Source organism: Hordeum vulgare, chromosome 2H (genome assembly GCF_904849725.1).
Source record: "Hordeum vulgare subsp. vulgare chromosome 2H, MorexV3_pseudomolecules_assembly, whole genome shotgun sequence".
NCBI classification, from domain to species: Eukaryota; Viridiplantae; Streptophyta; class Magnoliopsida; order Poales; family Poaceae; genus Hordeum; species Hordeum vulgare.
In genome coordinates this window covers 634,644,508-634,660,587 of record NC_058519.1, presented here as the reverse complement: position 1 = coordinate 634,660,587, position 16,080 = coordinate 634,644,508, and the positions used below count along the sequence as shown (strand labels likewise).

At 46.2% G+C, this 16,080-nt stretch overlaps 1 protein-coding gene and 1 long non-coding RNA gene across 2 annotated transcripts; one reads left to right on the top strand and one right to left on the bottom strand.

Moving 5' to 3' along the window:
* Positions 1–428: 428 nt before the first annotated feature.
* LOC123428137 (probable inactive receptor kinase At5g67200) lies at positions 429–4,218 on the bottom strand. Its single transcript, XM_045112303.1, has 2 exons — positions 2,513–4,218; positions 429–1,298 (listed from the first exon to the last, which is right to left on the bottom strand). The coding sequence occupies exons 1-2, from the start codon at positions 4,059–4,061 to the stop codon at positions 736–738; spliced, it is 2,112 nt and encodes a 703-aa protein (XP_044968238.1). The 5' UTR covers positions 4,062–4,218; the 3' UTR covers positions 429–735.
* Positions 4,219–11,931: 7,713 nt separating this feature from the next.
* On the top strand, positions 11,932–12,927 carry LOC123431036. The gene is made up of 3 exons (XR_006623009.1): positions 11,932–11,963; positions 12,621–12,754; positions 12,867–12,927. It is a non-coding gene; the product is annotated as an uncharacterized LOC123431036 (long non-coding RNA).
* Positions 12,928–16,080: the final 3,153 nt, after the last annotated feature.

Here is a 16,080-nt window from a genome sequence, read left to right as displayed (position 1 = left end):
TTTTGCTTGATAATATGGTTGTATACATCATTCAGATGCAAAGGTCGGAGATGATCCTTCTTTTTTTTTTTAAAAAGTGTGCCCACACCATTATTGCTACAGACAATATGAGCAATGGAGTGCCCCTAAAAAAAGGAATGGAAACATGTCTTGGAACGGTGGTGGACAATTCTGGGACTAAAACGGGTTTAGTCCTAACTTTTTTATGGTAATTTTAATTGTGAAGGATGATAACTTTCTGTTTGGATGATAAGTTTCTTTTTAGAGATTGTTTTTCTTATGCCAACTTTAGTGTAAAAAACATCAGGGCGGTGTTAATTTGTGTGTGGCACTTATCATTTGGGTTAACTTTACAATTAATCTCCACATGGAAGATTAGCGCTAAGAAAACAACAATAGTAACTAGCAAATTCTTAACCAGCATTGTATGACTTTGGCCTTTAACTTCACTATAATATAAATCTCCAAGGAAGATTGATGCTAAAAAAACATGACCACATCACCACAGCATCCATACACCAATTACCACGGGAGGGGAGGGGGGGGCTAACATATGTTACAGCATTCGGAGCTCAAAAGATACCAGTCAGAGAGATCATGACCCCAAATCCATTCTCCTACACCACTAACGCCTTCCATCAGCTTTTCTAGGCAGAGCAAACTGCATTGTAACTACGATTGCTCACTTGGGATAATGCATCCAGTGGACACGATCCATTTCATCCACAAGAGGGTCTAGGAGTCGCTAGTAAGATCACCGTCCTCATTGTCACCGGTGGTATCTGTTTCCTTCACCTCCTGAATCATCTTGAGGACCTGCCACGCAGTTGGTCGACTCTCTGGCGACGACCGGACACAAGCAGACGCAATGTCGACGATCATCGAGAGTCGCTCGCTGTCGATACCTTCGTCTTCCCTCCCCGACAGAGCATATGTCTGGAGATTGGTTGCCGCTAAGACCGAGTGCTCGAGTGGTGCCTTGCCGCTGAGGAGCTCAAGGAGAAGGATTCCAAAAGCATAGACATCTGATTTGGGTGTGAGCCTTCTGTTGGACTTCATGTTTTCTGGTGCTCTGTACGCGGCGTCGTCTTTGACTTCTGCTGATTCCAGAAGGAATGAAAGGCAGTTGTCGGTGAGGCAAGCCTCGAAGTCTGAACCAAGCAAGACGTTGGAGGACTTGATGTTTCCATGAACAAGCCGAGATGCTTGATGGATGTAGGCAAGGCCCTGTGCAACATCTTCTGCTATCTTCAGGCATGAAGTCCAGTGCAGTGGTTTTCCCCGGGACGATCTTGAACCTGCAATCGATTTGAGTTTGTAAATGTGAAGCACAGCAGCAAAAGGTTCTAGTGCTATTAGCTACTTACTATGCTATGAATGCGTAAAGGCTATGCTGATATGCTGATATGTACCAACTTGTTGGAGTTCTGTATAATATGCTCACAAGATAAGCTGTTCTTTGCCTGGAGTGCAGATAGATAGCATGTGCATGATCGGGTGGATGTTCATAACCAAAGAAAGCAACATATCAAACGAATAAACTTGATATCACTGCATTCTGAAAGGCTCTTATCAATTTTTAGGTTTCTACTGCTCTAAGAAAAGGAAAACTCAAAATAGTGTACTGTGTTGATCCCAACAACCAGCTCACAGACATGAAGAATGTACTGTGCTGTACTGTTGTTCCCAACAACCAGCATTGTGGAGGATCAACTCATCAAATTTACGTACTTCTATCGGAACCAAATCGAATGGTACTTCTACGATCTCACACATTATTACACAATTTATCATCCAAAACTGCAATCATAAAGCAGTTGTAACATTATGCTCTTGATGGTGATACCAAGTTCAGTTAAAAAAAACTGTGGAACATCACATGAGCAGTGGCTATTTGGCAATCACATGTTCTTCCAATTTCCAATTTCCCTTTCTCAAATAAAGATCAGTGATAATTAGTAATGTTTCTCTTTGATGACACCTCGACCCTTGCAAAGCTGATATCTTTATTCATTGTTTCCATTTCATGAATTTACATTCGTGTTTGATCTATAACAGTGAACACATGTTACTGCAAGGGGTCCATTCCAGACAAAGGATGAGACCCTACTAATGATCAATCCCACACGATCTGGTCGCGTGCTAGATTGGTGATCACTGAATGCACATCTGCTTGCTTTGTTTATTGACTTCGAGCAGAAAAGCACTAGCAATCAACCCATACAGCAGAAAGTACTGCACACATCGTTCCACCCAAAGGTACACTCATTCTGCTAGGCAGATTTTCACGTGGCAAGTCTTCTGAATTCCAATTCGTTCCCATGTTATGATCAATAATGTATAGTGTAGAAAGTTAAAGTTGGCCTAGCCCACTCTACTGATAATTCACAAGAGTTTGCAGATTCAAGTATCATGGCAGCAACCAGAGATGTTCCTAGCAGGCTAGCACTAAGTGTTAATTGCAATCCAAGAATCTACTTTGAGTAGCAACGAGTTGAGCAATGGAGCTTACCGTGGATGAGAGAATGGAGGCTGCCGTTGGGCTGGTAGTCGTACACCAGCAGCCGCTCCTCCTTGGCTTGAAAGAACGACCGCAGCGGCACGAGGTTCGGGTGCCGCAGCCGCCCGATCACATCCATGTTCTGCTCGAAGGTCTCTGCCTCGGAGGCTGCCGGGCCGATCTTGGCGGCGTCAAGCCTCTTGACGATGACTACGAGCCGGCCGTCGAGCACCGCCTTGTACGTCGTCCCCACGCTCCCGCGGCCAAGCACCTCCGCCGACGCGCGCATCAGCTGCTCCAGACTGTAGCTCGTGGCCTCGCCCGCGCAGAACGTCAGGCAGCCGCTCCGGCCCAGCCGGCGAGCCTTCTCCTCCGGCATCATCATCGCCGCCGCCTCCTCGTCCGGCACGCACTCCACATAGCCAATGTCGGCGTTGTCCAGCTCCCTGCTGAGCTGCGACGCGGCCGCGCTCTTCTTGGGGCTTGGGTATGCCGCCGTGCTGGGCCGCCTCCTCTTCTTGCCCCTCCTCGCGGCAATGATGGCGCAAACGAGAAGCACTGCCAGGACAGCCGCGAGAGCAACGGCGACGGTCAACGCCGTCTTCTTCTTCACTTTGTGCGCGCGCGCTGCCGACGACGAGCTCGGTAGGCCCTGGCGCTGCGGGCCATCGCCAGTGACACCGGCGCTCTGCGCGGGGGGAGTGGCGGAGCCGCTCGTGCCATCGTCGGGGAAGAAGACGAGGGGGGAGCCGCGGCACTCGCGGCGGACGACCTCGCCGCAGAGGCCGGGGTTCCCGGCGAACGCGTCGGCGCCCATGAGCGCCATGGATGCGGTAACGGGCACGGGGCCGGAGAAGTCGTTGTACGAGACATTCAGCTGCTTCAGCGACGACTGGTTCCAGGCGGGGACGGAGCCATTGAAGTGGTTGGAGTCGAGGCGCAGGGCCGTGAGATGCGGGAAGGCGGCCTCGATGCCGGGCGGGAGCGCGCCGGAGAACCGGTTCCCGGAGAGGTCGATGGAGCGGAGGCGGCGCAGCGAGGCGAGCGAGGCCGGGAACGGGCCGGAGAAGCGGTTGCCGGCGAGGAAGAGCGCCTTGAGGTTGCCGAGCGCGGAGAGGTCGGGGACGGGCCCGTGGAGCGCGTTGGACTTGAGGCTGAGCACGCGCAGCCCGGCGAGGCCCGAGATCGTGTCCGGCGGGAAGGTGCCGTTGAGGCCGGCCTGCTCGAGCACGAGGTGCGTGATCCCCGCCGCGCCGCTGCAGGTCACGCCCGGGTGCGCGCAGGGGGTGGCGGCGAGGGGGAACCGCAGGTGCGCCGTCGGGTCGGCCTTGGCGAGGAAGGCCGCCAGCAGCGCCCCCTCCGCCGGCGGGGCCGAGGCCAGCGCGGCGGCCGGCGGCGCCGCGGGTTTCGTGGGCTGGGAGTGCGACGCGCCCGCGGCCGCCCCTTTGGTGGGCAGCGTGGGCTGGGAGTGCGACGCGGCGGGCGGGACGGCGGCGGACGCGGTGGCGATGGTGGCGGCGAGGAGGAGGAGGGGGAGAGGGTGGATGGCCGGCGCCGGCATTTTCGGGTTTGTTTGGGGTTTTGCGGGCTGGGGAGGTGGTGGATTTCAGTGGAGCGGCGCCATGGAGTGCGGGCTGCGTGCAGTGCGCGGTGGAGTGACGAGGTGTGGCTCCCGAGTGAGGGGTCAGAGGTCGGTCGGTCGCGGTGGCCCGTGGCACGTGGTGTTGAGCGTCTGTATTCTCCAGATAAAACGTACGGGCGCACCGTTGAAAGCGCACTTGCCATCGGGTTCAAACGCAGGTGGCGAGACGGCTGGGGCACTGCGGTAAGTACAGCAGATGCCGGACGAATCATTACGCTAAACATCCAGTACTTTACAAGTAAAGAACGGTTTGTTTCCACGTGATGCGAGGTGGGTTAAGAGTACATCCGTCGCTTGTGTCTCACCGCGTCATCGCCACCACCAAACATTCTACAGTGGTACTACTTCCGTATGACCATATCTACCTGCTGTGCCCGGGCGCTGGCAGTGCTGCGGCGGGTACATCCAACGGCCGATCAGGGAAACTTCAACCAATGGTGGTGGTGCGCACCATGGCCGGCACGGCGAGCGTTTTGAAAACTAGCCGTTGATGATGATCCTGGTTAGGTTAACCGTGATCGTTTCTCAGCTTTACTACAGCGCTGGGCCGTGGGTGGGGTCGATCGGCATGTTCTTCCACCCACCTACTACCCCTCGTGGTAAAACACGTCGGTGTACAGTACGGCACAGCAGTACACAGTTTCGTCGGCAGGCGGGGGCGAGTGCGTGCTTTCAATCCCTGTCCCCTCCTGCCGAGTGAGTCGATCGGGTGGCCCACGCATTTCCGTTCTGGGCCGCGCAGTACGTCCACGGTGCCAGCACGCCGTCGTCACCGACCTCGTCGCAGGAGGCCTGGTGACTGGTGAGGCCGGCCGGCGATGATCCATGGGAGGACGGTGGGAGGGAGGGAGGGAGCGCAGATGTGACGGCCGTGGCGGGATACGGGAACAGTAAAACCGCGACGGGCGCGGGCACCGAGGACGGCTCGTGGTACGACCGGTGAACTGTAAAGCGATGCTCATGGCCTGACCTGACCTGACCTGACCTGACATGACCCGCAGTCCTTGGTGCGGCCACCATGGAAAGAAGCGTCGCGTCACGTGTGCTGCCGATCCCAGATTGCGGGTGCATGCGCTGCCGCCCGGCCCGCACCGTCAGTGAGGTAGCGCCCGTCGCGTGCCGTTTATCTGAATCTTGTGGTTTGGCACGAGAGCTGGCGCTATTTTTATCTGAACTTTTGGGTTTTGGTTTGTACCTTTTGGATTAGTAGTAATACGGAGAGCAGCCAGATCGGAGCGTGTTTCTTGGCCCACCGTGTCTCGGTCCCATGATTCAAATTCGAAAACGTATGTGACAGCTCCGTGACTATCATGGTGAGGACACAGCCAGACGGTACGGGGACATATCACGCCCGTTTTTTTGGCTGCATGCTGCTACCAATTGCCAAGCTAGCTGAGGCTTGATCAACTCGAAAAGGACTGGAATATCTTCGCTTGGACTGCCCGGGCCGAGAACGTATCCTGTGCACCCGGACGACTCATGCACAGGTGCTCAGGTGGAACGTGAGCCCTTGGATTAAAAAGGGAGGGCCTGGATGTTCTGTAAGGGGAGCTATTGTTATATTTTGCAGAATAATCCTTGAAGTGCAGTTCAATTCGGCCCTCCTATGTCTTCGCAAAATTCCATGTGTTTGACACTTTTGCTAACGATTTGCCGGATCTAACATTTTTGCCTACTGACGGTAGCCTAGCAAAGCCTATTGTCAGAGCAAGTACAATAGTATAGCCAGCTGCTGGCTATAAGCCATTGACACGTCATCTATAGTCCGTCTTATAACCAACATGTACAATAGTTCATTGTAAAAGTGTACTATATTTTTATTATATGGTCCACCTTTCATACTCATAAAATGCCTAGGAACACGTGATAGAGCTGGCTCTTAGCTAAGAGCCCGCTTACCTTCTCTCTCCTCTTATCTTTCCTCCAACTAAATAAAAATATATTAGTTTATTTCTTATAGCCACCTGACTCAGCTCTATTGTACTTGCTCTCAGGCCCTCTGACGGTAGGATGACAGTAGGCGTCTGATGGCCGTTAGGGCCTACTGATGTGGAAATCCCTTATCGTCGAAGGCCCCGTTTAGCTTGCTTACTCCTACCGTCAAGGACCCTTGACGACAGGGTGTTTTAAGGGGATTAGGTTGCAGTGAATGGGTGGGCTCCCTCACCCACCAATTCAGCGCCTCTTCACCTCTCTCACCTCAGCTCAGCCCCTCTCCCCTCTCTCTTCCTCACACAAGGGGTTCTCAAATCTCTCTCATATTATAACCTCAGATCACCCATCAATTTGAGGTTTATCGAACTTCAGGCATGGATCATATCATATTATAACCACACTTCAGCTATAAATAGGTCTGAAAATAAGACACAATAATAACCGATCAATAAAAAGATTTAGTCAGACATGGAGGTCTGTTTTGCGAGTACCTCTCCTTGCACCACATCTTGTCCCTCTGTTTTTAGTCCAAGGGCTCATGTTCCAGTGGAGTACTTGGTGCACGAGTTGGTCGTGTGCACAGGGTATGTTCTTCTGCCCAAGAGGTCTCACCGTGTGCTTAAATCTAATAAAGCAGCTGCTTTTACACGAATTGAGCCGTCACAGTCGCTAATGCATGCATGTGACGGAACAGAGATGCCCCATGACTTGCTTGATTGAGCACTGACCAGTTTGGTTTTTGTTTTAGTACTACAACACTGTGCCCCATTCCAACTTCCAAGGCTCAATGAACCATCACGAAAAGAAAAAGGCTTCAAACTAAATTATGAGCACAGCAGCGTGCTAAGGCGGCAGGGCTGCTGCGAATAAATAACTTTTCTGAATCAGCCTTTTTTTGGCTTGAGGGGTACTTGTGCGGGGAGCTCCTACCTGCCGCAATGAGCGGCAGGAAGTCCCAAGCCGCACGGCGGACACTCCGACTGGGACGGCCCAGCATTGATTCCCTTTTTTATCTATTTTTTGCTTTCTGCTTATTTCCTTTTTTTGTTCGGTTTCTGTCCTTTTTTCCTTTCCTTTTTGTATTTGAAGCAAAAACATTTTTCGAATATGGAGAACATTTTTTGAAAATCCAAAACATTTTCTGAATTTATGAATGAAGTTTGAAAAAGGATTTTTTATAAAATCTGGAACATTTTATAAAGCAAAAATATTCCAAATTGAAGTACAATTTTTGAATTTCAGAACAACTTTCGAACACAAACTTAGTTAAGAAATTGAATAAATTTTTCATATTTCAAACATTTTTGAAAGTACCGAATATTTTTTGAAAACAAACATATGTTAACTTTTTCAATCATTTTTTGAAAACATGAACATTTTCTAAAACCGATAATAAATTTAAAAGGGAAAATAAAATTTTAAAGCCCGAATATTTTTTCAATCCTGCTAACAAATTTTGGAATTGAGAACATTTTTGAAAAATCATGAACAAATTCGAAAGCGTTAACATTTTCTGAAAGCACGAACATTTTTTGAATTTTGAGGACAAAATTTTGAAAATCCAAAAAAAAAATTGAAAGCGTGAACACAATTTTAAAGCATGGTTTTTCTTTGAAACATGAGGATTTTTATGAAACTGAGAACAATGTTGAAAAATCATGAACAAATTTGGAAGCGCAAACAAAATTTTAAATCAAGAACAATTTTCAAATAGTTTCCTAATTTGAACAATTTAAAGAAAATCTAGAGTATTTTTGAAAATCAAAAACATTTATCTAACTCCATAATTATTTTAAAAATCTAGAACATTTTTGGAAAATCCAGAATATTTTTTCCAATAGCAAAAACATTATTCAAATTTGAAGAAGAATATTTGAAAATACAGAACATTTTTCAAAAATCCATAACATTTTTTAAAAATCCAGAACACTTTTTCTAATGCCAGGATATTCTTTGAATATCCAGACCTTTTTTTTCAAAATCCAGAACATTGTTTTCAAAAGCAAAAACATTTTTCGAATTTGAGGACCATTTTTTCAAAATATAGAACATTTTCTGAAAATCCAGAACTTTTTTTGAAATACAAAAAAAAAAAGAATAAAGAAAAAGAAAAAAGCCAATTCAGGGAACCTTCCAGAAGTTTCCCAAAACTGGGAAACCAGCTAGAAACCTTTAGAAGGTTCCCAAAACCGGAATGCTGGAACAATTAAACAGACCGACCCACTCCGGGAACGATCGCTGGATCTTGTGAGAAGCCACGACACCGCTTCGCAAGGAGCGACAAATAGGAAATTCCACTTGTGCGAATTAGCCGACACATAAGTCATTGCAGACGGGTTGGGGTTTTGCGTCGCAGTTCGGTGGCTCGGTGGGCGGGGCTGTTTGGGCCACCATGTGATTTGTTGCTATTGTGGAAGTCCAAACGAAATACCGAGTTTACACCTCCCTCATTTTTTACTGAGTTTACATCACTTAGAAAATATTGAGTTTACATTTGCCTCAACAACAAAATTGGGTTTACAGTTCTAAGAAAACTAGTTTACAATTTTGTGAATCCCTTGTTAAATTAAAAAATCCATTTTGGGTGTTTCTACAGTTTCACGTGAAAATCGTTTTAACACACATGGGTGTTTTTTGGTTAGAGTACTATAAGTCATTGTTGTCCTTGCTCTTGTGCCAATTTTTCTAAAAGCGGAAGAAAACCCAAACCTATGATAATGTTGAACAGCTCGGTTTCCAAAAGAGAAAAGAAGAACTCAAGGATCAAGGTAACGAGAGTAGGACATGCCCCACAACAGTAATCCCAAAACTTATTACTAAACCGACGGAACATTGGATATTTGGGTATATACCTAAGGGCTACTACCACGCGCTACTGGTAGTTAGTAGTAATGTGGCCACTTTACCCCGCGCTACCGTTAGGTGAATGCCTATAGGATTTTTCCTAGTAGTGCTAGTTAGTACCCCAACCACCACATATGTAACATCCAAACACTTCTACTCCATAATTTACATCAATACCAATATGACGCAGGGTTTTATGGTAACATGGCGCCCTGAACCTGTATAAAATCCCTTGTGTCCTTGCTTCCTTGTGTGCCTTTGCGTGTGGATTGACAAGGCATTTTAGCCCCTGGTCGAGCTCACAAATATAGGATATCCTTGACCCCTGGTGCCTGAAGAACACACTCCGACACAAACCCATAGTGACATATGAGCACACAAAGTCTCCTAGACAATGCCTTCAAGAAAATAACAGCCACTCATACACCAATGTTGGTTGGTCTAACCACATGCCACTCACTCAACCAGATGGTTGAGTAGATGCTGCCTCTCATAATCACACACCAATATGAATCATTTTTATTGTCCATTTGATTTTCCACCAAAAGAGACACATCAGGGAGTCAGTTCATTTAGCTTTTTGGGTAGAATTTTGGTTAATTCATTTCAGTAGTGCGACAATTTCACGTTTTTGCTCTTGTTTGCCTTTATGTTCATAATCCGGCAAATTCAGATCCACGCCGTATGGCATTTTTGTTCATGTTGAACGACAATTTTCTGGTCATGTTAAATGGCAATTTAAGATCTAACGAGATGGCAAAATTTATCTTCTCCTGTTTGAATTGTAGATTTAGGTTTACACGATGTCAAATTAGGTGTTTGGCATACCCTCGGGTGGATGGCTTTGTAGGGATAGCATAGGGATAGGCATGCTCTATATAGCAAATTTTTTTCAAATTTGACATGTGGCATGTAGAACTGTTTTGCCACATATGTTCCGATTTCCTACTTTTTGCCATGACCTATGTAGACATTTCCATATGACTTGCCAAGCAAGTACTACACCCCCACCCTCCCTATATTTGCCTTTTTTAAAGATGAAAAATGATATGCATGGTCGCTATGGTGTGTATATAGTTACATATTGTCAAAAAAATATTTTGCCATTATAAATTGTTGTCGTTAAAAAACTGAAATACACCAAATTTACAAACATGACAAAGTTTGTGTTTTTTGTAATCTCTCATAGCAAGAAATTTGCTCCCTTGTTCATGACAATTTTAGAAATGTTCCCACTTTGCCACATAGCAAATTTAGATACTTTTTTGCATTTATCTAAAAAAACTCATTTGTACACATTGCAAAATCACATCGTGTTGGAAATTCATATCATTTTTGTTTCTAAACATGGCAATTTAATATATTTTTTGTAATGTTAATATTTCATTTTCATGTTGGTAATTTGATTTTGCAATTTTATGTATTTTAAACTTGTCTCATGGAAAATTTAATGTTTTTTAATATTCACATATCATTTTTTGAATTTTATGTTTTCTAAAATATGGAATTCTCTAGGAAAATGGTTGTATTAGCACATGGAAATTTTACTCTTTTTTTCCTTTAATAATGTAAATTTCGGGAAAATAAATCATGTTTATGTGGTAAATTTACTTTGTTGGTGTATAAAACATGCCCATTTAATGAAATATTTATAAAATTCACATGGCAAATTTACATTTCTATTACCATTCATGATGGTATTTTTTAGAAGAAAATAAATTATTTATTAGATGGCAAATTTTACTTATCTCTACCACTTGTGTGGTAATTTAACTTTTCTTTTTCTATGGTTACTTTGTATTGCTGGATGGCAAATTTTGTATTTCATGGATGACAGATTTATTTTTTACGGGTATACTCTTTCTTTTTGCTGACATGTAACATGGCAAAATTTCCGGGCCATGTCAGTTATTTTTGTATATACGATGGAAAATTTCAAGGCAGTTTTGTATTTTTAGGTGTCTACATTATTTTTGTATGGATTTGTTTTTTGTAATTTTGTATTCATAATCACAATTTATTTGTGTTGTGGTGCAAACTTACCATTGGTAATTTTTTTTGCTGCTATCCTGGTGGGTTTCCTGTTTTTTTATACCGAATTAATCCTGGTGCAATTCCTACCTTTTCTAGGCCTCGTTTCTTTAGTTGGACACAAGCCTTTTCTGTACTAATAAAAGCACGAGAGGACAGATCCAACTCGCAATCTGAAGCGTCTAATCATTTAATCAATGGACTAAATACTCTGTTAACGAAATCCTCGTTGCTAACGAAAGATTCCTCGTCGTTAACGAAAAGAAAAATCGCCACGAACTTCCCCCTCTGGCCCCGCTCGCCCGAAGAAAAAAAAATCAGCCGCGAACTGGCCTCGCTCGCCGACGCCCCCGCCCCGCTCCGCGCGCACCCCGCACGGCCGCCGCTCGCCCCGCACCGCGCGCGCCCTGCTCGGCTGCCGCCGCTCCGCTTGCCCCGCGCCACGCGCGCCCCGCACGGCCGACGCCCCCGCCCCACTCGCCCCCGCACTACCGGCCGGAGAGAGAGAGAGAGAGAGAGATGACGACGGCGGCGCGGCCGACATGGGCGCCGGTGAAGGGCGGGAACGAGCAGAGGGGAACGCGCATCTTCGGGCCCTCCGGGAAGTACTCCTCCCGCGACCTCGCCGCCCACACCTCCCTCAAGCCCAGGTACAAATCCAATCGCCGGTCCGCCCTGCGCTCCGATTCCGGTTCCGGTTCCATGCCCATGATTGTTCGACAGATGGCCAGCGCTACCTGTGTGTACATACCATGGGAAGGGGCTCCTTCCTCCTAATTTCCTTCCTAATCCCGGCCGCAGGTTCGCCGTTTCGCCGATTTCAGTTTCCGGGATCCCCGATGGCGAGACAGTCAGATACTCAGTACGCGGCGCCGCATTGCTCCCCGCCTTCAGGCGCTAGACATGCACATACACCTCGATAGTTAGCCAGCCTAATTTCAGACGAGTCCATATCACACCGTTGGGTCATCGCTCAACACCCTACCACCATAGCCGATCCTATTATCCAAGGTATATTATATTACATAGTGTTCTCTGATCCCTACTCCGTATACTATTAGTACCGATTAAGTAATTTATCTGTATTTATTTATTTATTGTTGTTGTGGAGGAAGATGAAGAAATTGATGGGAATTCCAAATCCGAACAAGAGGGAAATGTTAACATCAACATCCATGATAAAAAATGTAACTGCTTTTGATAGTACAGTTATTTCAGTAGGTTCACATGCACAGTTTTGCATCTTATGAATGAAAAATTATTAAATTGACTTTGATAGATGGCGTAATGTCTATTATGAGGATTTTTGAGTATGTCAAGGAAGTCGATTTTTTATCCCAATGCCTCTATAGCTTACCATCTAATTTAGAACGCATGAACGGTCACATCGGTTGAAATAAGTTTTCAGAGTTAAAAGTATCGAATAACTATTTGAGACCAACAATAATTCAAGACACTTTAAATGATTTGACAACATGACGGATGACATTGACACCCATCATAAGTGACTTTGCATCAAGGGTTAGGTCCGTACAGCCTGACAAGCCTGAAAGCACAGTCGGATTGCATGATTTCATGCGTTGAGCCGACTTGCTTGCTGTTAATATCCATCTTATTTGAGCTATCACACAGAAATTTCAATCTATTGTGCTGAATCTACTTCTTCAGATAATGTAGAACATGGGCCTCACCCTCCCCCAGGAAAGACAGGTGCCAAGTACATTATCAGGGAAGATGGCCAGAGGCTGGATCTTCGTTATGTGAAGAAAAGTAGTGATCAGCATCTGGAGCTGGGTTACAAGGTCAGTAACAGTAGCCATTGTTGCAGCATCTACCTACTGTTTTAATGGAGACATCACAAAAGCTGCCCATTATTTTAGCCTCACCCGTTTTGTGCTCGACTTCTGATCTCAGGTGGAAAGGCACCTCATTGATGGAGATTTTGTTCTTTTCAACCGACAGCCCAGTCTTCACAAAGTGTCTATCATGGGGCATCGCATCAAAATCATGCCTTACTCAACTTTCCGCCTCAACTTGTCTGTCACATCGCCATACAATGCAGATTTTGATGGGGATGAAATGAATATGCATGTTCCCCAGTCATTTGAAACCAGAGCTGAGGTTTTAGAGTTGATGATGGTGCCAAAGTGTATTGCCTCACCTCAAGCGAATAGACCTGTTATGGGTATTGTCCAAGACACACTTCTTGGCTGTCGAAAAATTACCAAAAGGGATACTCTCATCGAAAAGGTGAACTAATACTCTCCTTAAGCAACACCTTCAATAGTGGTATTCTCTCTGCAGTTTTGTAGCTTAATTAATGTAGTGAAATATCTCCCAAGATGTATTCATGAACATCTTAATTTGGTGGGAAGATTTTGATGGGCAGGTCCCTGCCCCTGCTATTTTGAAACCAAGGCCAATTTGGACTGGCAAACAAGTTTTCAACTTGATTATCCCCAAGCAAATCAATTTAATTAGATTTTCAGCCTGGCATGACACTGATGCTCAAAAAGAACATACAATTGCCCACTAGACATACTTTGCTAATGGTACGTAAAGAAGAGATGATCAGTTGAGCACCAATCACATGGAGAATTTATTTATTTTTTATTTTGCTTCAGCAGAGAATGCATTTATTTAATCATTTAACATAAGAAATACCTTTAGTAGTATTCCGTATCCAAAATATCTAGCCGAGTCTGAGGAGGACGTGCCGCTTGCCGTCGCCCAGGCCCAGGCGCTCTCCAGACGCATGGTCCGTGGTCAGACCCACCTCTGTTCACCTGGTCAATTTCTTCATAGACCACGACATTCTTCCTCCCGTGACATACACTAGCTTAAGAAGGCACGGCAATCGGGTTGCTCCACTCACTCATCTTCTACTCCCTCTATTCCTAAATATAAGTCTTTCTAGAGATTTCACTAGGTGACTACATACGAAGCAAAATGAGTGAATCTACATTTTACAATATGTCTTTATGCATCTGTATGTAGTCCTCTAATGTAATCTCTAAAAAGACTTATATTTAGGAACGGAGGGAGTAGCAGGTAGTAGATACATGAAATAAATTACTGTTGTGTGCCCAAGGTAAATGTAATTTTTCTGCATGTACACCTGTATGCGGCGCGCAGCAGCTATGTTGTTGATGTTCATAGACAAGCTATAACATCACAGTACAGCGGCCGAACCGGCACGAGCTTACATTTCTGTTAGACTAGCATAACTAAAATAAAACTAGCATAATATTTCTGTGGACCCGAATCACAATACCAGAATAAAACTAGCATAATATTTCTGTTAGACTGAAAGTTTGGCTGCTTAATTCTGCAATTGATATTTATGCAATTTGTTTTTCCATCACCTGACAGGGTTCTTTGCAGGAGACAAGTTCAAAGGCAACTGGTGTGACACATACCATCACTGGTGTTATAGAAGAAGTTGCTGACACCAAGCTTAAAATAATTGAGCTTCCTGTCCGTGTTGGGGAACGTCGCATGGGAAACAAAAAATTTCCTACGCGCACGAAGACCTATCATGGTGATGTCCATCTACGAGAGGGGATGAGTGATCTACGTACCCTTGTAGACCGTACAGCAGAAGCGTTAGAGAACGCGGTTGATGTAGTGGAACGTCCTCACGTCCCTCGATCCGCCCCGCGAACAATCCCGCGATCAGTCCCACGATCTAGTACCGAACGGACGGCACCTCCGCGTTCAGCACACGTACAGCTCGATGACGATCTCGGCCTTCTTGATCCAGCAAGAGAGACGGAGAGGTAGAAGAGTTCTCCGGCAGCGTGACGGCGCTCCGGAGGTTGGTGATGACCTTGTCTCAGCAGGGCTCCGCCCGAGCTCCGCAGAAACGCGATCTAGGGGAAAAACCGTGGAGGTATGTGGTCGGGCTGCAGTGGAAAAGTCGTCTCAAATCAGCCCTAAAACCTCCGTATATATAGGTGGGAGGGAGGGGGCCTTGCCTTGGGGCTCAAGGAGCCCCAAGGGGGTCGGCCGAGTCCAAGGGGGAGGACTCTCCCCCCCCCCAAACCGAGTTGGACTAGGTTTGGTGGGAGGGAGTCCCCCTTCCTTCCCACCTCCTCCTTTTTTTTTCTCTCTTGATTTTCTTCTCCTTGGCACATAGGGCACTTGTGGGCTGTCCCACCAGCCCACTAAGGGCTGGTGTGTCTCCCCAAAGGCCTATGGGCTTCCCCGGGGTGGGTTGCCCCCCCGGTGAACTCCCGGAACCCATTCGTCATTCCCGGTACATTCCCGGTAACTCCGAAAACCTTCCGGTAATCAAATGAGGTCATCCTATATATCAATCTTCGTTTCCGGACCATTCCGGAAACCCTCGTGACGTCCGTGATCTCATACGGGACCCCGAACAACATTCGGTAACCAACCATATAACTCATATACGCATAAAACAACGTCGAACCTTAAGTGTGCAGACCCTGCGGGTTCGAGAACTATGTAGACATGACCCGAGAGACTCCTCGGTCAATATCCAATAGCGGGACCTGGATGCCCATATTGGATCCTACATATTCTACGAAGATCTTATCGTTTGAGCCTCAGTGCCAAGGATTCGTACAATCCCGTATGTCATTCCCTTTGTCCTTCGATATGTTACTTGCCCGAGATTCGATCGTCAGTATCCGCATACCTATTTCAATCTCGTTTACCGGCAAGTCTCTTTACTCGTACCGTAATACAAGATCCCGCAACTTACACTAAGTTACATTGCTTGCAAGGCTTGTGTGTGATGTTGTATTACCGAGTGGGCCCCGAGATACCTCTCCGTCACACGGAGTGACAAATCCCAGTCTTGATCCATACTAACTCAACTAACACCTTCGGAGATACCTGTAGAGCATCTTTATAGTCACCCAGTTACGTTGCAACGTTTGATACACACAAAGCATTCCTCCGGTGTCAGTGAGTTATATGATCTCATGGTCATAGGAATAAATACTTGACACGCAGAAAACAGTAGCAACAAAATGACACGATCAGCATGCTACGTCTATTAGTTTGGGTCTAGTCCATCACGTGATTCTCCCAATGACGTGATCCAGTTATCAAGCAACAACACCTTGTTCATAATCAGAAGACACTGACTATCATCGAT

What these genes read in the sequence shown, in the direction of transcription:
- LOC123428137 (XM_045112303.1), bottom strand. Translation starts at nt 4,061, where the DNA reads ATGCCGGCGCCGGCCATCCACCCTCTCCCCCTCCTCCTCCTCGCCGCC. An exon ending in CCTCCATTCTCTCATCCACG is followed by an intron (nt 1,299 to 2,512) that starts GTAAGCTCCATT and finishes AATCGATTGCAG; the next exon opens with GTTCAAGATCGTCCCGGGGA.